At 46.3% G+C, this 21,796-nt stretch overlaps 1 protein-coding gene across 2 annotated transcripts; it reads right to left on the reverse strand.

Annotated features, from left to right (window-relative positions):
- Nucleotides 1–1,101: 1,101 nt before the first annotated feature.
- GPR173 (G protein-coupled receptor 173) lies at nucleotides 1,102–21,113 on the reverse strand. Of its 2 annotated transcripts, XM_080652693.1 has the most exons (3): nucleotides 20,739–21,113; nucleotides 20,017–20,104; nucleotides 1,102–2,645 (listed from the first exon to the last, which is right to left on the reverse strand). In XM_080652693.1, the coding sequence occupies exon 3, from the start codon at nucleotides 2,546–2,548 to the stop codon at nucleotides 1,427–1,429; it is 1,122 nt and encodes a 373-aa protein (XP_080508819.1). In that variant the 5' UTR covers nucleotides 2,549–2,645; nucleotides 20,017–20,104; nucleotides 20,739–21,113; the 3' UTR covers nucleotides 1,102–1,426. The 2 variants fall into 2 exon arrangements, with proteins under 2 accessions (XP_080508819.1, XP_080508818.1); XM_080652692.1 differs by lacking the exon at nucleotides 20,017–20,104.
- Between the last annotated feature and the right edge of the window lie 683 nt (nucleotides 21,114–21,796).

Genomic DNA, 21,796 nt, shown 5'->3' on the forward strand with positions numbered 1-21,796 from the left:
TGGATAAATACAGATCTGCCCCGCCCACAGAGAACCTGGGCAAGACCAGGCAAAGGAGTGCCAGCTTGGATCCCCAGGCCACAAGAACTGTCCTTGTTGTGATCCCGGAGTGGACTCTGCCCTGGGAGGGAAGCTTGGGATCACCCACCTGGGGAATCTGGCTACAGTCTGTTCCACTTTGGGAGGAGGTAAGGGTGGAGGTTGGCAAGTCGGGAGCTGAGGGCCCAGAAGACCAAGGGCTACCACGGAAGGGCTTGAGGGCCCTGAGGCTTGAAGAGGACAAAAAGAGGTCATATAGGGATGGATTCAAATCCACAGTGCCTTGGAGCTTATCCACTATGAGATACCAAGCCCCCCCGCCCCCCCAAAAAATTTCATCTTTGGGAGAGTAGCATGAACCCAGGAGATAATTCTGGGGTTGAATTCCGCTCTGATGCCAGGCTCTCAGATCCAGCTACTCTGGGGAGTTCAGCTCTCTCCCTATACTTCCCTGGGGGGTTGCTCCTGCCATTATGGCACCCACATCAGCCCTAGTGGAGCTGGAGTGGATTTCCACCCTTAGAAAGAACAGTTGGGGGCTGGGGATCCAGGAGGCAGCTCTAGAGAATACAGTCAAGCTCACGTCTCTTCAGCTCCAGGCGTGCTGCTCACATCCTGCTCTTCACTAGCCTGTGCCCATCCTGAGGGCCCTTGTCCCTCCCCTCCTGGCTTCTCAGATGCTCAAGAAACACTTGGGATGTCTGGACATGGGTAGCAAGAGGAGACTGGGCTTGGGACCAGAGTTAGCCTAAAACAACATTGCACACAACATAGCAATTAAACATCCCTGCTCCCTGGGGACCCTGCACCCCCTTTGGTCCCTCTTGTCAACAGATCAGTTTCCCCCTAAATATCCAGGCCTTGCTAGAGGACTTGGAAGGGGAGGGTGCATGGGAGCAGAGGGGGCCAGAAGAGCTCTGGAAGTCTATTTTACAGGACAAATTTCCCCATTCTAGACAGTGTCAGAAGGAGAGACATTAAAGCAAGAAAGCCTGACTCCTCAGCTGATAGTAGAAAAACCTGCATTTTCACTTTTGTTTTCTTTTTCTGGAGAGAGAGAGAGAGAGAGAAAGAGAGAGAGAGAGAGAGAGAGAGAGAGAGAGAGAGAGAGAGAGAGAGAGAGGGAATATGAATGAGAGAGAGAGAGGAGAGAGATTGTAGAAGTGGAAAAGGAGGCAGCAGAGACAGGCCCTAGAACTAGAAACACCTCTTTCCCAGTCCCCCACCCCTGGGGAGGTGTTGGCAAAGGTGCCTAGATTCCGGGTGGTTTGAGGGGCTGGGGCTGGAGCTCAGAAAGAAAGGCTCCTGTATGAGGCCCTACCCCTCCCTTTCTGTTAGCCCCATCATGGTGGCCATGACCGTCTCCCTGTCTGCCTATCAGCCTGCTTCACATGACACAGTAGGGTTCTCTGGGAGCCGGGGCACCTCCTGTGCCCCAGCAGGGGGCGTGAGTCCTCAGGCACTTCTTGAGGTCCTTGTTGAGCAGGAAGCAGACGATCGGGTTGACGGCAGCCTGGGCGAAGCTCATCCAAACAGCAGTGGCCAGGTAACGGTGGGGCACAGCACAGGCTTTAACAAACACTCGCCAGTAGCAGGCCACGATGTAAGGTGACCAGAGGAGCAGGAACAGCAGTGTGATCGCGTAGAACATGCGGCCCAGCTGCTTTTCACCCTTGACCTCGTCCATGCCCAGCAGCCGCCGGCTGGCTGCATGCCCATTCTGCCGGATACCCAGCAGGGTTGGTGGCATGGGCCCACGGCCGAAGCCAGCGATCCAGTTGGCAGCAGCCTGGCCGGTGGCCCCAGGGCCATGGAATGTCCAGTTCTGGCTAATGGCTGGCACCATCTGCACTGGCTTCATCTTGCGGTGACGATACTCAAAGAGGAGCAGTTTGCCATAGACAGCATGTGTGGCTGCCATGAGCACAGCCAGCATAAGCATGAAACCCAGCGTGTCATTGGCCTTGAAATAACGATGCTCAAAGATGCACTGGTCCTCCTCACGGATAAACTTGTAGGTGCCCACGTCGAAGACGGGTGGGAAGGCCATGGCCACAGACAGGGTCCAGGCCATGCAGATGACGGCTGCACATGTCCAGAGTGTCATGCGTTTGGCATAGAAGCGGTGGTGGGCGATGGCCATGTAGCGGGTGACGCTGATGCAGAACAGCATGAAGGCCGCATGGAAGCAAAAGAGCACAGCCATAAAGGCCACAATCTTGCAGCTGAGCGCACTGAAGGTCCATGAGGAGCCGTGGCGCACAGAAGCCAGCACAAAGGGAAAGCAGACGGCAGAGCGGATGCCGTCGGCCAGGCACAGGTCCAGGAGAAAGTAGTAAGGAGCCTTGTGCAGGGCACGCTCCTTGAGCACCAGCAGGGACAAGATGGCGTTGCCCGCCAGGCTCACGCACATGATCAGTCCCAGCAGCACCAGCTTGACATACGCCGATGCTGATGGTGGGGACAGAGCACCGCTCACCTCCTCGGGCTCTCCAGTGGTGTTGGCCATAATGAAGGGCAGGGGCTGCTCCCAACCCTATGGAGTCAGCCAGTCCGATACTCGATGAGCTCTGGGGGACTCCATCAGTTGTCCTGCTGGGCTGCACCTGCAAATGGGGGTAGTGGGAGAGACACAGACATAGAGACAGAGAGATGAGGGTAAGAGAGAGACAGAGAGGAAAAAACACACAGAGGTACAGAGAAGGAGTGAGAAAGGATAGACCAAAGAGATGGAAAATGACAACGAAGATATAAATGGATAAAAAATCAAGACAGAAATGGAGGGGATGAAAAGAGAGAGACAGAAAAGGGAAAAGAAGGATAGAGAGGGACAGAGAGGGAGAGGGACAGGGAGATAGGGGAGAGGAGGAGAGAGGGAGAAGGGGAGAGAGGGAAGAACAGGGAGGGAGAGAAACAAGACAGACAGGGAGAAACAGATGGAAAGAAAAAGTGAGGCAGAAACAGAAGGGGCAGTGTTAGCGTGTCTGTGTAGCCCCCCCACACACATGTCCCCACCCCTGCTTACTCCCTGGCTGGTGTCAGGCCCTGTCCCTGGCCCACTGCTGCTTCTACCCCATCCTTGCTGAGTGAGGGCACTTCATATCTCTAGGTGTCCTTGGTTGCCTGTTTGCTATGTTGGTGGGTGTGTGGGGCAGGGATGTTGATGTGGCTCTTTTCCCTTTTTTTTTTAAAAAAAAATTATTCATTTGAGAGAGGAAGGGAGAGGGAGAGAGAGAAACATCAATGATGGGAGAGAATCATTGATCAGCTGCCTCCTGCACACCCCACACTGGGCATTGAGCCAGCAATCCAGGCATGTGCCCTGACCGAGAAGCAAACTGTGACTTGCTGGTTCATAGGTCCCTGCTCAACCACTCAGCCATGCCAGCCGGGCTCTTCTCCCTTTTTTATTGGCATCCATAGTAAGATTTTACACTGCAATGCAGCGCGCGTGCGCACACACACACACACACACTCACACGTGCACACATGGCTGAATCAAAAGTTTCACAGAACAGTACTGAATCTATGTCTAATATACTCTCATTAGTTTCTACTCTATTTCATTCTTTTGGTTGTTTTTGTTTTCTTGTTAATACTAGTAGCCACTCATTAAATAGGTGTATTTATTCATGATCAGGAAGTGCTCAGCCTGCTTAAGGAGCAGTGGGAAAACCAGTGTGGTTGGAATAGGGCAGGTGAGGGAGACAGTGATAGAAAGTAAGGTCATAGAGGTGTCCAAGGCCAGGTCATTGAGGGCTGTGGGCGATGACGAGGACGTGGGTTTTTAGTTTAAGTAAGGCAGAGAGTGTGTGACTATAAAGATGTAGATATGCTTGCGTGTATTCCTTCATTGAAAAAACATTTATTGCCCTGGCCGGGTAGCTCAGTTGGTCAGAGCATCATCCAAATATGCCAAGGTTGCGGGTTTGATTCCCAGTCACAGCACATACAAGAAGCAACGAATGAAGGCATACATAAGTGGAACAACAAATATCTCTCTCTCTCTCTCTCTCTCTCTCTCTCTCTCTCTCTCTCTCTCATAAATAAATAAAATGTGGGTTTTTTAAAAAGAGGAACCATTTATTGAGTATCTGTTGTATGCCAGGCATGGTGGATGCAGCTGTGAATGAGAAAAGGATCCCTGCCTTTGTGGAGCTGACATTCTAGAAAAAAAAAAAAAAAAAAAGAAGATACATGGATGAAGTATAGTAGGTCAGATGATGATAAATTCCTACAAACGAAAAAGGAGGAAAGGGGGATAGGAAGTGTTAGGGGTGGGGGAGAAGCAATTTTTGATGAGGTGGACAGGGAAGGTCTTATAGAGGTGTCATATGAACAAAGATCCGAAGGAGGTGAGAGAGTTACTTCTGTGGGTATCTGGGGGAAGAGAAGTCCAAGCAGAGGGAACAGCTAGAGCAAAGCCCTGAGGTGGGACCACAGATGGTACGTGTGAAGAAGCACAGGAGGTCACTGTGGGTGGAACAGAGTGAGTAAGGGGCAAGTGATGTGAGGTGCGGTCAGAATGGTGGCAAGGCCAGATCATGGAGGCATGGTGAGAACTTTGACTTTTATTCTGAGTGAGATGGGAGCCATAGGAGGGGCTGTGAGCAGAGGTCAGATATGCTATGACTAGGGACTGAACAGGATCCTGCTTGCTGCTATGAGGAGCACAGACCTTGAGGACAACTGTGGAAGTTGGGAGCCTAATTAGGAGGCTCTTGCAGTAATCTGGGTGAAAAATAAGAGCACCCCTGTGTCTTTTGCCCTGCTTTAGTTCTTTTCCTAGAATTTATCTCTTTTTAATAATAAATATATTTTTATTGATTTCAGGGTGGGAGAGGGAGAGAGAGAGAGAAACATCAATGATGAGAGAGAATCACTGATCGGCTGCCTCCTGCATGCCCCCTGCTGGGGATCGAGACCACAACCCGGGCATGTGCTGACCAGGAATGTAACCAGGACCTCTTGGTTCCTAGGTCTACACTCAACCACTGAGCCATGCCGGTCAGGCTAGGATTTATCTCTTTTAACACACTGTATTAATTTACTTAAAAAATTTCTTTATATGTTTTTATTAATTTCAGAGCGGAAGGGACAGAAATATAGAAGCATCAACGATGAGAGAGAATTATTGATCAAGCGGCCTCCTGCACATCCCACACTGGGGCTTGAGCCTGCAACTCAGGCATGTGCCCTGCCTGGGAATCGAACCGTGACCTCCTGGTTCATAAGTCGATGCTCAACCACTGAGTCACGCTGGCCGGGCTTAATTTACCTTTAAATTTTGCTTTATTGCCTGTCTCTCCCTATGAGAACAAAAACTCCACAGGGCAGGGCTTACAGACTCACACACTCTCCAATTGACTGAGGGACGAAATCAGGGAGGACTGCCCGGAAGCATCCAGGTGGGATTTGCTGAAAGAGCAGCAGATCAATGATTCTCTCTCATCACTGATGTTTCTATCTTTCTCTCTCTCTCCCACTATATTTATTTTTAAAAAGTGATACATTCCAGGAAAAGAACTAAAGCAGGGCAGTGCCCGAGTGGGAGGGCAGGAAACAGGAAGAATCCTGGCTGGGGCAGAGGGTGTGGGTGTGATAAGATAACAGGGAAGGTTCAAGAGGGAAGGTGACAAGGCAGACACTGGAAAAGACCAGAGTTACTTTTGAGGCTGGGATGAGCTTGAGGTTGGGGAAGGCGGGGTTTGAGTGGGTGTCTTTCTAACCCCTCCTCTCCCAGGAAAAAGTCTCCCATCTGCACTGTTTTCCAGCTCAATCCAACCTGGCCTGCCACAGCTACCCGGGGCCAGGCTTTTTTGATGGCTTTTTTGATGGCACCTGGAAATCTCAGAGCCAGTGGCAATAAGCCACAAGAAGGTGCTGGGGCAGGGACGCAGGGGAAGTGGGTTGACAGGTCCCTTTCAGCGGGCACTCAAAGCCTGATAGTTCCCATAGAACTGTGGACCAGCCAACAGATAGCTGGCTATGTGTAAATGTGTACACACACACACACACACACACACACACACACACACACACACCTACCTTAGCCTTAAGAGGAGACAGGGTAGGAAGTTAAAGAGACAGAACTGGAGTGTAAGAGAGAGTCAAAGAGACACACGGAGTAACAGAGAAGAGAAAGAGATAGGAACAGAGAGAGACAGACAGAGATAGCAAAAGGTGGGGGGAGAGAGCCAGAGACAAAGAAAGGGGAGACAGCCTTACACACAGAGAGAAAGAGATAAAAATAGAAACAGAAAGGGAAAGAAGAGAAAAGGAGAGTGAGACAACAGAAACAGAGGTACACAGAGAGAAAAGGAAAGAACGGGAGAGACAGAGGAGAGAGAGAAAAAAAATGGAGACAGAGATAGAGATACAAAAATAGAGGGAGAGAGACAGAGATAGACAGAAAGAGATAGAAAAAAAAAAAAACAGAAATAGAGCCAGGAACGGAGAGATGGAGGGAGGGAGGGAGGAAGATAGGTAGATATTGAGGTAGAGAGATAGCAGGGGAGGGATAAAACCAGGAAACAAAGAAAGATATAGAGAAATAGAGATGGAGTGGGGGAGTGAGAGACAGATGAAGAGAGGGGGTGGAGATAGAGACAGAGAAAGAGAGGCAGAAATAAAGATACAGATACAGAGAGGGAGACAGGGAGACATACTAAGACCAAGAAGGTGGATAATGTGTACATAGTCCAGAATGAAAACAAAAACAAATGGTAAACTAAAACAAAAGAAAAAAACAATAGCAGCAAAGGAACAAAATCCTAGTGTTGCTTGGAAAGCTGGGGCAATTGTATAAATCACCGAGGAGAGAGTTCTTCTGAGCACAGACTCAGCCTGGTGCCCAGACGCCTTTAGACACAGATACACAAGACACCTGCACACTCACACTGACACACAGCCCACTGCAATGGAGACCCATGGACAGCAGCCAGCTCACACATAGGGACATTGTGCCTGCACACACACACACACACACACACACACACACACACACACACACACGGTGTACCATGTACGCTGCCTCAGCCGCACAGGTACAGTGTACCCGGCCTAAATGCCAGTGCTTCGTCCTCAATGAAGGCGTTACTGCCCCCTAGGGGACATTTTCGAAATTGGTACGTGCATTTTTGGTTGTCACCATGCTGGTGTGTAGGGTGTTATTCTAACATTTAGGGGTCCCAGGTAAGGATACTGGCGATCCAGCGATGTGCATGGCAGTCCCAACAGCCAACGTATTGTCCCGCATCCCCTGGGACTTTGGATTTGTAATGAACTAAACCTAGAACCTACCTCTATTTCAGAGAGAAACACAATTTCCCTCGTTTTTCATGTACAGTAGGTCCTCGAATAAGGTTTCATTCAATGTCGTATGGTTATAACGTTGATCAGATGTGTTTAATGTTTAGGAACTTAACTCTTGCTTACATCAATCAGCCTGTGGTAAAACTGGTTTTGTTATACGTCATTTTGCCGCAGTTTCAAGAACCCATTGATGACGTTAAGCGAGGATTTACTATACCCGGAATTATCCAGGAGTGGGGCTAAGTTCACAGGAGACTGTACTCTGTTTTGTGGAGCACTTTCCTTGAGCTGTTCACTATTTCAGAAAAATCTCAGCCCTAAGCCTTTGCCTGTCATTTTCCTGCAGTTTCTGCAAAGGGCAGCTTCTGATTTCCGCCTTCTCCTTAATCCACGTAATCAGTGTAAGATGTTACATGCCTCTAACTACTTCATTGAATCTCCTGGGGAGGGTTATGGCCAAGCACTTACATACTGAAATACAAATTATTTTCTTATAAACCACTTTCCTTTTATTTCTTATTTATTTATACTAGAGTTAATACAATATGACTATTGTATAAAATACTATATGGATTTTGTTTTGAAATTATATGTGGAGAAAGATTATATTATGTAAGAACTTCGTTACAGATAGTAAAGAGGCATTGCAAAATGTTACATAAAAGAGGGTGTTGGTTATAAGAGGGCTGAGAATTACAAACACAGTCAGACACACTCACACATATACTTGTGCAATGATTCATAATCCCACAATTATAAAACGCCCAATACACACACACACACACACACACACACACACGAACTCTCAAATACTGACAGATACACATCTGTAAACCTACTCACTGTCACATATAGACTCATATATCCCATTTGTATCAATATACCTGATTATTCAAATCCTCTCACATATTCAGACAAGCTCTTGCAACACAGGTATGCAAACAGTGGCATACCTATATCATCACATATACAACCACTATTACACACATTAACATTCAACTTCAAAGTCACTTACGCAGGCCACCATGCTCACATGCACTTGAACCTTGCTTATACACATTCACACAAAGAGAAAAACAGCCCATGTATACAATCATACTCACAGACACGTGTACACACACAAACTTGCTCACAATACAGATACACTTACATGATATACACATCCTGCAACAGGTATACACCAAGAGGTAGTCCTGTGCATGTGTAGACAAGCCAAACCCTGCACACACAAGTGGAAACATTAGCAGATCTGCCAGGCTGGTGGGTACTTGTCACAGCAGGGGGCCAGAACAAGATGGGGCTCTCGTTCATCTTCAGTGAGGTTTTTTTGGTTTTCCCTTAAGTGTGCAATGTTTGTTTTTCTTTTAATTTGATCTCATTTTTATTGTTTCACAACTCCTTTTCCTACAGAAACAGAAGGGTTGTGTGATTGTTGCTGTTATTACTATTATATGGTATTAGGTGTTCCTAAGAGGAATATAATTAGCTTGTTAATTTCCTTCATTGTTGCTTTGTTATAAAAGAAACTGTTTTCTTCTAGAACATTTGAAACAGAAAAAAGTAGAAAGAATCCTATAATGAACCTCAGTGCACCTATCACCCAGATTCACCAATGATCAACTCATAGGGCCTTATTTCACCTATAACCTCACACACTGCCCCCAATTACAGAATATTCTGAAGCATATCTATTATGTCATTTCATTCATAAGCATTTTAGTATTTCTAAAAGGACACGTTTAAAAACATTAAAATAATACAAGTTTTTATTATTTCTTAGAGCATTTACTTGCTATTGGCTTTTAATACTAACAATTAGCCAAATCTGATTCTTGGTGGGATTTCATAATTAGTTATTATCTTTTGTTTTTAGGTAAAAATATTTGTCAGTAAGTGAATGAAGCCTGACTGTAGTTGAATGGAATTGATTCATTAAAGGGAAAGCTAGGCTTTTATGGCTGTTTCAGAGTGCTACTTTCTTAAGACTGCAGAAGACCTAAAATTTGTTTATTGAAAAACTCAGTTTTCAGAAGTCACAAAGCTTGGCTGACCCCTTCAATATTTTATTTTATTGAAGAGAGAGTGGAAGGGAAGGGGAGAGACAGACAGAGAGACAATCAAAGTGAGAGAGACACTTGGATTGGTTGCCTCTCTCATGTGCCCTGACTGGACCGGGATCAAGACTGCAACTGAGGTACATGCCCTTGACCAGGAATCAAACCCAAGATCCTTCCGTCTGCGGGCCAACGCTCGATCCACTGAGCCAAACCGGCTGGGGCTCTTCAATGTTTTATATTCAAGTAAATTTAATTGTTAAGATTTTTTCCCCCATCGTGATGAACTTTTTTAGTAAAGCTGGAAAATCAGAAGACTCATAGGACAAACACAGGAATTTCCCGTCCCCAAAAAATCCGGGATGTCCCTAATTTAAACAATCTACTGAAGATTGTCTCAAATTTGCATTTAGCTGCCCAATTAGTCCTTTCTTTCTCAGCCTAAATGTCTGATTTGTGTGGAAAAGTTATCAAAAGAAACTTCATTTCTCAGTAGGCTATGTTGGTCAACTGACCACAAAACATCACACAGAGAAAGATCTGGACTTCTTAAAGCAACTGGAAGTGCAAATTAAGAAACCAGGCTCATTTACACTGAGTGGCCAGATTATTATGATCTCTGAATGCATAATAATCTAGCCACTCAGTGTGTGTGTGTGTGTGTGTGTGTGTGTACGTGTGTGTGTGTATTTATATTAGAGGCCCGGTGCATGAATTCGTGCATGGGTGGGGTCCGGCCAGCCTGGCCAGGGGGAGGGGACATGGGCGGCTGTCCGGCCTGCCTGCTGGTCGAACTCCTGGTCGAGGGGACAATTTGCATATTAGCCTTTTATTATATAGGATATACACTGAGTGGCCAGATTATTATGCATTCAGAGATCATCATAATCTGGCTACTCAGTGTATAAATTTTTAAAAAGTTGCCTATAGGTTTAATGTCCACAGTAAATGATCCTAGGTGAATTTAATTAAATTCAAAGCACCACCCACCTGCATGTCAGCTTTCTGTGAAGCAGTGGGATCAGTACACCCTTCTCTATTGCTTTAAACCTAAGTGTGTAAGGATTTGGTAAAAGATTTATGAGCCAAAAGAAGTTTCAGCATTTCTTTGTGAATGATTACCACTTTGCAGATTGGATGCTTACTGGTTTAAACAAATGGCTCTTTGAGCACATGAATAAAATTATATAAAAAAATTTTAAGATGCTAAAAAATATGTAAAGGTGTACTCACAAGGTTTCTTTTTTTAAGTACAATGACAAGCTTTATGGATTCGAAGCCAAACTTCAACTTAGAAGCAGTAAGGTCAAGTATTGCTCCCTGGGTGATGGTTAGTTAGCATTAGAAGCTGAATACTAAAAAAAGACTTATTAAGATGAGTGGAGTAATGTATGTGTCTACTTAGGGGGAAAGCTTCATGATTATTTTGAAATACTCAAAATGAAAATTTTCTGTTGGATTCAAAACTTAGGAGCATTCGTTGCAAGAAATTTCAACATTACATTTGACTGAAAGAAAAGAAAAAGGCATAGATTTAAAGAAGGATCCCACCTTTGAAGCACAAAATTCAAAGACTACGAATTATCCAAGTTCTGCTTATTGATGAGAAAGTTTTACCAATTAAAAACATACTCTTCAAAAAAATAGAAAAAGAAAGAAAGAAAGGAAGGAAGGAAGGAAGGAAGGAAGGAAGAAAATACTACTTGATCATTTGTTGCCACCTACTTAATGCAAGCAGTTTCCTGTTGTTGGTAGCTACCAAGAGATAGAAGCAATCATGTAGCTATTTCGGGCATAAAACCTGGGTCTCTGCCTGGCCATAGCAAGAACAAGTGAGTTATCAAAGGGAGGTGAAAAGAGGAGGCACGAACAAACAATTGTTCCATTTCTTTGGAAAGATTGGTATCATCAGCCATATTCAACACTAGAAACTACATCTGATGCTTCAAAAATGGTACTTGATGACTCCAAAGCTCATGCCTTTGAGGTGAGCTTTGCTGACCTGCGGAACTATGCATCTATGTTTCAGACATTCAAGATAATTATTGAGGGCACTGGGGCAAATTGTGCCTGAGCATCCTCCATGGAATGAATCTTACCTTCAACAACATGCCTTCCAAGATCAAGGAGTGGCAGGCCATGATGGAAGCTTATATCCATGTCAAAACTGGTCATTTTAATTTATTTGGTGTGTGTGTGTGTGTGTGTGTGTGTGTGTGTGTGTGTATGTGTGTGTGTTTACCAAGAAACAAAATAACTTGATGTAGAAGATCTATGCTCAGCACCAAGTGATTTACCAGTCATGATAAAAATGACCATAAATGAATTAAATGACCATAAAATAAATCAAGGCCATCATGACCAGAGTCTCAGAAGAATGTTGACCACTACTAATCTGCATGAAGGAATAAAAAAGTTATAGTTCCAGAAGTGAGTCAAGTGTGCTATGAGAAAATTTCATTTCAAAGTTGTAATCAAATTTTATAAATTCCCAAAACTTTGCATTTTTGTTTTTCTTACCAATTTGTATAATATCAAGAAAATGTAAGGAATTTCTTTTCATCAAACCCCAGTATCCCTAAATTAAATCCTCTTCAGTTTACTCCAGTGTGCCATACATCTATTTCACCTTCTCTGTGTGGTGGGTTATTATTGCCCTAGCACATTACATCGAATCACATTGCATAGACACACTAGTATACACAGATAGATACATGCACACAGGCACATACACACACGGAGATTCAAATTTGCATTCCCATTCAGACTTATATGAGCCGATAAGTGCAGTGAAGTGCTCTCACACACACACACCCTTCCATAGAAATATAGGCCTAGGCAGAGACACATTCACATGGACACACATGCAGACACATACACCTACAAACCAAATTGTATGGACCCACACGCTGTCAGACACAGTCATGAATGCACACAACTGACATTCAGACACAGGCAAGTCCTACTCACATCCTCCAGGTCCAGGCCTTCCCCCACCTTATGCTCTTACGCTAAGGGATTAAAACCCACTCTCTTATACAAACCCTGCCCTCCCACACATACGCATACACATACACATACACACAGTATAAAAATTGGCCCTGGCACATATATGCACAGTACAGACATGCTTGCACATACAGGCACATCGCTCAGGCTCACTGCTACACACACAGAAGCAGGCAGGCATGGGAGCAGTGCAGACTCATGCATTTACACCCACAGAGCCACTGATGCTTATAAACACAGATAGGAACAAACACTCTGATGCACACACCCATTCACACCTACACATACACTCACACAACACAGATACATATATCCTAGCACATGGCCAGATAGGCACAAATCTTTTATACACACACACACACACACACACACACACACATCATCACATATAAGCATGGATACCAACATTCTTACATTTACAGACACTCACAACAGAGATTCACAAGCACACATTTACATCCTAACCACTACAAATGTGTTTACATATTCAGATAAAAAGACACTCTCACACATGCACACACACACAGGCAGGCACATCAGCAATGAAGGTAACACCTGCACTCACATGGACACAACACTGCCACAAATACAGGTGTGTGCACTCATACACCAGATGTCTGTGCACTGACCCCCACCATTAACCTACTAGACACACACTTCCTTCCTCATACATCCACAGTTGTATACACACACCGGGACACATAAAAGTACAAACCTAGTTTTATGTACAAACACTCTCACATATACACAGGATCTGCTCATTCTGTCATACATACACATGGATACAGATGTAGCAAATGTGCACACAGAAACAATCCCATTCACACCCCCAGGTGGACACATAATGTTACTTACACATCAGCACATGTAATAATTACAGCACAGGATAACAAATTATTTGGCACAGAGGACTCATTATGTGCCAGGCATTGTCCTAAGCACTTTTCAAATATTAACACATCCAATCCTCCCCCTCAGAGACAGGCTGTATTATTACCCTTAGTTACAAATAAGAAGCTGGAGCTTAGTTGAGGTTAGGTGACTTGCCCAAAGCTGCACAGCTAAAAAATGTCAGAACTAGGATTCAAACCCAGAATCTGGCTCCAGAGACCTTGCAGATTCAACTTATTCATGTGTAGAAATGCATTCACCTCATGTACATATATATATACATACCATCCTAGCACAAGCATGTGCACACACATGCCATGTACCAACATGCTCAGGTACAGACATTCACACATACACATGTATATGCTCACAGATACTCCAGCAGAGGTATAGATGCCCTAGGAAAGATTATAGATATAGATATAGATATAGATAGATAGATATAGATATAGATATATAGATATACACACACACACACACTCACACTCACACACACACACACACACTATCAAACACACAAAACACCCAGATACACCACCTACACAGCATCCAGATAAGTCCACACTCACATACAGATACACCCGCATTCTCAGGTACTTCCCCACCCAAATACACCAAACACTCTTATACAAACTAACCATATTTGCTCACAAGCACACACCCTGGCCTAGTTATGCTCACACTCACACACCCTGCACAGATTTAGCTATATACTCTCTCTTTCACATACCCAGGTAACCTGATCTCTTTCTTGTACACCATCCAGAGAGAACCTCACATATCCTGCTTAAATATACCCACTCTCATACACCCTGATCCAGCTAGTTGCACGTTCTCTTTCTCACACACACTATTCAGATGCACTCCCTTTCACACACATACTCAATACTGACACAGCTACACTCTTGCGCACATCCCATCTCAACACACCCACTCTTATACACATATACACCTCAAATACACCTACAGTTACAGGCACTCCACCCAGATACAGCCACACTTACGCAAACTCCAAACTCAGTATATCCACGCTCTCACATACATTAAGATACACTCAAATGCACCCCTTAACCCAGAGCCCTCATATCCGCCCCAAGCACACCTACAATCTCTTATAGACATTATCAAGACACACCCAAAACGAGACACACACCATTCAAAGACACTACACTTACACACATCCCACCCAGATACTCACATTCACAAATTCCCAACCCAAATACATCCACACACAGATACCCACCTACATATAATCCAGAGACACCTACTCACACACAAATCCTATCCATATACATCCAGACTTTCTCATGTTCTTTCTCTGTCTCTTTTTTAAAAAATATATTTTATTGATTTTTTACAGAGAGGAAGGGAGAGGGATAGAGAGTTAGAAACATCGATGAGAGAGAAACATCGATCAGCTGCCTCCTGCACACCTCCCACTGGGGATGTGCCCGCAACCAAGGTACATGCCCTTGACCGGAATCGAACCTGGGACCTTTCAGTACGCAGGGCGAATCTCTATCCACTGAGCCAAACCGGTTAGGGCACTTTCTCTGTCTCTTTCTTTATCTCTCTGTTTCTGTCTGTCTGTCTTTCTCTCACCCCTCCCCAAACACAGCTCCAGCCACATGGCTCTACCCAGATCCATCCACCCTCTCACATACCATCCAGATTCCTCCCATATGGACCATTGAGATATAATCACTCCCTACACACAAAATCTAGATACACTCCACTACTATCTAGATCAGGGGTCCTCAAACTTTTTAAACAGGGGGCCAGTTCACTGTCCCTCAGACCGTTGGAGGGCCAGACTATAGTTTTTTAAAAAAACTATGAACAAATTCCTATGTGCACTGCAGGCCCGGGACGAGTCAGCTGCTAAGCAGGACAGGCAGCGGCACCCGGTGGGCCGGATAAATGTCCTCGGCGGGCCGCAGTTTGAGGACCCCTGGATACATCTGCATTCACATACACATCCCACTGAGATATATCCAACTCTCACACATGCCATCCAGGTGCACTTCTCCAGACACTCCACTGCTGATACATCCAGTGCTCTCAACCCCTCCACACCACCCACACACACTCCAAACACAAGCTTCCCACCCAGATATGGCCTCAAACTCTCTTTCACACACGCCATCCAGTTATACACACACTCACATACATACCCAAGTACATACACACCCAGATACAAAACCAAAGCTCTCACAGCACACCATCTAGATTACCTTAGCACACACTCTGCCACCCAAACATACCTGTGCTCTCAGCCACCCATCATCCAGATACACTCACATTCAAGCACATTCTCTCAAAATACACCCACATACTATCTCACACACAGCCCAGGTGTACCTCCCCATCATCCAGATACACCCACTCACACCCCAATACACCCACACTCACTCCAACCCAATTAAATCCACTCCAACCCAATTAAACCCAAACACACCCCATCCAGATACACTCACACACTCCTCCTACCAAACACATCTGTGCTCTCAGACCCCCACCACACTCAGAAACACCTACTCTCTCTTACACATACACACAATCCAGATCCTCCTCCTCCTCTCAATCACCATCATCTAGAATACTCACAGTCCATACACACAATGCAGTTACACCCATATTCTCTCAATACACCCCCACACACCATCCATAGTACCCTCCAATTATATACACATTCACATACGCCCCCATCCTCGCCAAGATGTGCCCAAATTCTCTCTCTGACACACATACACCATCTAGATATACTACATCATACACTTACATTGCCTAGATACACTTGTGCTCTCACCCACCTACACACCATCCAGGTATGCTCTCACTTGAATGGCCCCATCCTGTTACACCCATACTCTCTCATACACATACTCTACCCAGAAATACCCACATCCTCTTACACATACAACACAGATATATCCACATATACATCATTCAGGTACTCCCACTCTCTCTTGTATCATCCAGATACATCCATCCTCACATACCCCACAAATATACACATCCTCACACATGTTCCCACCCAGCCACACCCAATCTCTTACTCATATGATCCTCTACCCAAATAGGCTGATACTCTCATAGTACCTCACAAACACACCATTTACATACATCCACACTCACACTCATCCTTCCCAAATAAAGGTTTCCCCTCTATCCAAAACTAGAGCATTCCTATGAAACCTTTTGTAAGCCAAAATTGTGTAAAGTCAGAAGTACCTCCCACTTTCTGAAAGTTTGTGTTATGCCACTTTGCTTTTATGAAAAAAGCTATTACTTTACTAAAATAGGTCTTTCATGAAAGGGAAATGGCTTAATGAGAACGTTTGGAAAGCGGGGTATACCTGTACACCCAAATATCACACATATACACTCTAACCAGAAACACCAAGGCTCTCTCTTACATACACATAATGCAAATACTTTCTCTCTCCCTCTCCTTCTACCTCCCTGCTTTCCCCAGATATACTTTCACTTACACATACACATTCACATTCACATCTAGATTTCTGCCTGGATGGCATAATTTGGGTGCTCTCTGTGAAAATCATTTACATAGATAAGTATATTCACACACATTCATACATGAGTGTACTCACACATATAAATACCCAGGTGTGTACATGCTTGTCAATGAGATGATATATTTATATACAGACATGCTAACACACATAGACTTATACACACAACTGAGAATGTACACCTGTGAGCATATTCACATGCACACAGACTTGTACAGCATTTATTTCTCTATGTACACAATCAGACATGGAGACCTAAATATACTTAAAAACACACAAAAATAACAGATGTGCACACCATGTATGGTCCCACATGTTCATACATCCATATGAGAAGTATGTAAACAAAAGAAGATTCATTTACACTTACATTCCCAGATAGACTTTGACACAAAGGTATGTCCACACACATGCACACAGGGAAGAACAATCACATATTCTCACATACTTGTGAGAATATGCAAAAGTAGAATTGGTAACACTCATCATGACACACACATGCAAAGTTGTCCTCATACACACACACACACACAAACACACTTATAGGCCATAGTGGCATGGACACACATTCATTTACACTGTTCCACAACATATGTTCCAGAACAAATGATGGTATATAAGCACAACACACATATGCAAATAATTAGAACTATGAAAACTGGTACATTCACATATCTGTACATTCAGCTAGGTACACACACAGGCATATTCACACACATGCATATACTTAGATGTGCATGGACACAGGAAATATGCATGGACACAGGAAATATTTAAAGTACAAAATATTCACTCAAATGCACACACAGCCAGATGTTCACACGTACTAACATAGACACATATATACATTCAGTCACATATCCACATTTACACTTAGAAATTCAAACAAAACATGAGACATGTGCACTCAAGTATTATGAAATGTAGTTATTCAAGCATACCACAATCAGACATGCACTCACACATAACAGCATACCCACAAACAATGAGACATATACACAAATTCATTTATTCACCTTGCACACAGGCTTTTGTGCATATACATACAGGTGTATACCTCCCCCAGCCCTACCCATCCATATACATAATCAAATGTGCACAAACAAAATATATTTCCATGCACAAAACATGTATTCACACACTCTCCCTTACCCACACAATTAGCTCTCCTTATACTAATGTGGCCATCTACACTAACATCTCCCCAATCAGATGTAAACCCATAGGGCTGTCTACAAACAAAATGTACTAAAGCCTGCACACAGACATATACACAATTAAAAATACTGGAGAATCCACAGGGACATTCACATACATACACATGAGGCCTACTCATACATATACATGGCAGACACACCCATATAGAAGCATGTGCACACACATACCCTGTCATACATGCATGGACATATACACATGCCTTACACTCACAAACATACCATTTAGATGCACCTACACACATATGCACACATGGGCACATACAGATAAACACGATCAGATACAACTAGGCATTCACCTATTTGGACATGTAGTCCCAGGCATTCTGAAACCCTCACACTCACACACGCACACTCAAAGACAAATTGATACCACACACATACAACCAGACATTCAACAGGCTTATTGACTCAGAGCAACACACCCTCATCCAGACTCAGAATCAAACATGCCCATTTGCTTACCCAGACAGACATGCAAAGTCATACCCACTCCCCTATACACACACACAAGCCTATCCAAACATGCACACAATTGCACACACCTTCACGTGGCCTGCTCATAGATACAGACTCATACACATTCACAGAGCTCGTGAACAGACACACAAACACAAACAGACTGCACACACAGCCACATTTTCAGTTGCACATACACACCCACACTGAGGGCCAGATGCCTCCGGACCGCAAGCTGGGTCCTTTCCCTTCTGCACCAAATGCATCTTCAGAAAAGTCTACTCTAGACCTCAAAGCCCCACCCTTCCCTGCCCCCACATAGGGCATTTTATGGGCCTCAGTCTTTCCCATCCTCCTCCTCCCCAGCCTTGAGGACCCTTCTCCAGCCACCACCCCCTCACCCAGTGTTCCACCACATCTCCACACCCAGAAACCAGCCATCAGACCCCACTGTTTCCCCAGCCCAGGCTCTAGGTTAGCAACTCTCTGGGACCCGTCCCCCACAGGTCTGACTGCTGCATGGGCCACACCCCAGCTCTATCCAAAGACCTGAGATCTCAGAAGCTTCAGCCTTGTCTATAGGCCATGCCAACCACTGACCACAGGCCAAACTCTTGCCAAGTCTCCCCTCAACAGGGAGACGCATACATCACCAGGGCCAGGAATGCTGCAGGCTGCAAGCCAGGCCTCTGTTAGATCATAGGGGGGAGGGGGCAGCTCAAGCCTGTGTGTGTGTGTGTGTGTGTGTGTGTGTGTGTGTGTGTGTGTGTGTTTCTGCACAGACAGGGGATGGGGCATGTGCAAGAAACGGAGCCTGGAGTGGGGTGGGGACAGGAGGCTTTGCCCACAGCCACCACTTATCACTCCCTACAAATGAGGAGCTATAACACAGAGCTGATCTGCCCCCACTCTACTACTCCCCCTATGCCTACCTGCTGCCCTCTCCAGATCTCTACCAAGATCCTGGAGAAGAGGGGTCAGTGTCTCCCCTGAATAATCAATAACAATATTAATCATGAATAATCAGCAACAGTATTGACTATGAGCTTTGCTGACATTGCTTCAGAGCCACTTCTATACACATCTTTTCTTTGCATGCACCAACTCATTTAGTCACTACACACACCCATGATGGAAGGGTTACCAGTCTCTTTGTCAGATGGGAAAACTGACGTTTAGTAAGGGGCCCGCATTCACTAAAGTTGCAGTTTGGGGAAGTGCCCCTGGAGAATCCATACTCTCCATGTACCAGGCTTCCTTGCCCCTCCAGACATAGAGAACACTGGCCACTATGCTCAAGGCTTTAAGATCTTGGGGTCCCAGACACAACATGCATGTCTGAAACAAAGACAGACAGCCTTGTGATGGAGGCTGGGGTCCACACTGTGGGGACAACCACGTTGTGTCTGGCCCCTGCAGGTTGATGTGTGCTGTGGTCCTTGTCCCCACAGAGCCATTAGACAGCCTAGGGCCTGGAAATGCTCCCCACCCCCACCTCACCTTCCTTTTAGCCCTACAGTGTGGCTTCCTCCCCCTATCTTGGAATCGCAGCAATATCTTCGGTGGTGAGTGAGCAAAAGTCTACTACCTGTGGGGAGAAACAGGGGAAGAAGGGAAGGAAGGAATGGAGGGAGGGAGAGAAGTAGGAAAGAAGGAGTGGGGGGTGGTCTGGGCTGGGAGCAGCTTCTCTATCATGTCTACCCACTTCCCTGCTCACAGAGACAGACACACACCCTGCATGCAGGCCAAGGAACCTGGAGGAGAGTGGAAGAGGAGGGAGAGGGAGAGGAGGCAGCTGCAGGAGGCTGAGCCTGCTCAGGGTGCAGGCATTGTGAGGAGAGCACCACCGGCTCCCAGGCATGCCTTCCACAGCTAGCACACAAGGAAATGTTAGCACAGCCTCTTGTCCAAATGCGACCATGATGATACAGACCCCGTGCGGGGGAAACAGGTGGTGGTACCCTTTCTCATGGGACATTTGGGATTGGGAAAGATGGGGCTGGCTAGAGGACTCTCCAGGCTTGGGTGTCCAAGTAGCCCTTGTGATGGAGCAGAGAGAGAGAGAGAGAGAGAGAGAGAGAGAGAGAGAGAGAGAGAGAGAGAGACTAACAGTCAGAGAGAGAGACAGAGAGCATGCAGTGATGGAGACTCTGAAATCTGTGTGGGGAGACAGAAGAGAAGTCCCAGCCCCCATCCTTGGTGGAGGGATGCTGACTACTTACCTGGGCTCCTCTCAGCAGGGCTGTCTTGGAATCCAGGGAGGGAGCTCAAGCTGTCTCACCCAGGATAAATCACATCCCAGGCCACATTGTGGGACCCTCCGTGATCTGGCGGCCAGTGACACTCCTGCTTCTGTTGCCGTGGATACAGCTGGGCTGGTCTAAATCGCAGACATCAGGGGAAGCAGGCACCGGAGGGGTGCACTGAGCAGGGCTGGGGGTGTTGGGGAACACCAGGTGGGCAGCACACAGCCTTGGGGTGCCCAGCTAGCTGGCAGGTGGGGGTCCGGGCAGGTGCTTCCCCCACTACACACTCCCACCCCCATCTTCATGCCACCGCCAAGCTGGGAGGGGGCCAGCGCTGGCCCCTGCTACCCGTCTGCCCGTCTGGCTGCCGGTCCCTCCGCCCCCCCCCAACCCCCCCTGTCTGCCTGCTGGCCGCCGCCTTTTGTCCTCAGAAGACACGGTCCCCGCGGAGCCTCTGCCAAGCCTCTAGCAGATGCTCAGGGTCCGGGGCTCCTCCCTGGGAGCACTTGGGCCATGGCCTGGGAGAGCCCCAGGTTGAGGGGGCTCTCATCCAGGTTCCCCCTGCTCCCTGGGCCTGGCGGGGATGGGGAAGAGGTGCAGGTCCACAGCCAGAGGCAGCAGCAAAGGTGGTGTTGGGGAGGGGATGGACGCCAGAAAGGGGGGTTGGGGTGGAGAGAGAGGCTGGCCTGAGAGCTGTGTCCCGGGTTTTAGATCCGGGTTGAGGAGGGTGGCTCAGAGCATCCGAGGGGGGGTCCTGGTGCAAAACGGGGGCACCACGGTCCTGCCGGAGGGACCCTCCAGGTCTAGGAACCACCGCGGCACACACAAATCCAGGTTCTAAGATTCCGGGACACAAAGCCTGAATAGAGCATCAACGGGGAGCCCAGGGCCCTCAGCTGGACCCCATTCTGACTGTCCGTCCCCCCTCTCCTCGATTTGCACGGTCCCTACCTCAGGGGCGGGCGGAGGAGGGAGGAGGGAGGGAGGCAAGGAGAGAGAAGGAGGGAAGGAGGGAGGCTGAGCCGGCAGGGAGA

Source organism: Plecotus auritus, assembly GCF_963455305.1.
Source record: "Plecotus auritus genome assembly, chromosome: X".
Classification (NCBI taxonomy): Eukaryota; Metazoa; Chordata; class Mammalia; order Chiroptera; family Vespertilionidae; genus Plecotus; species Plecotus auritus.

What these genes read in the sequence shown, in the direction of transcription:
- GPR173 (XM_080652692.1), bottom strand. Translation starts at nt 2,548, where the DNA reads ATGGCCAACACCACTGGAGAGCCCGAGGAGGTGAGCGGTGCTCTGTCC.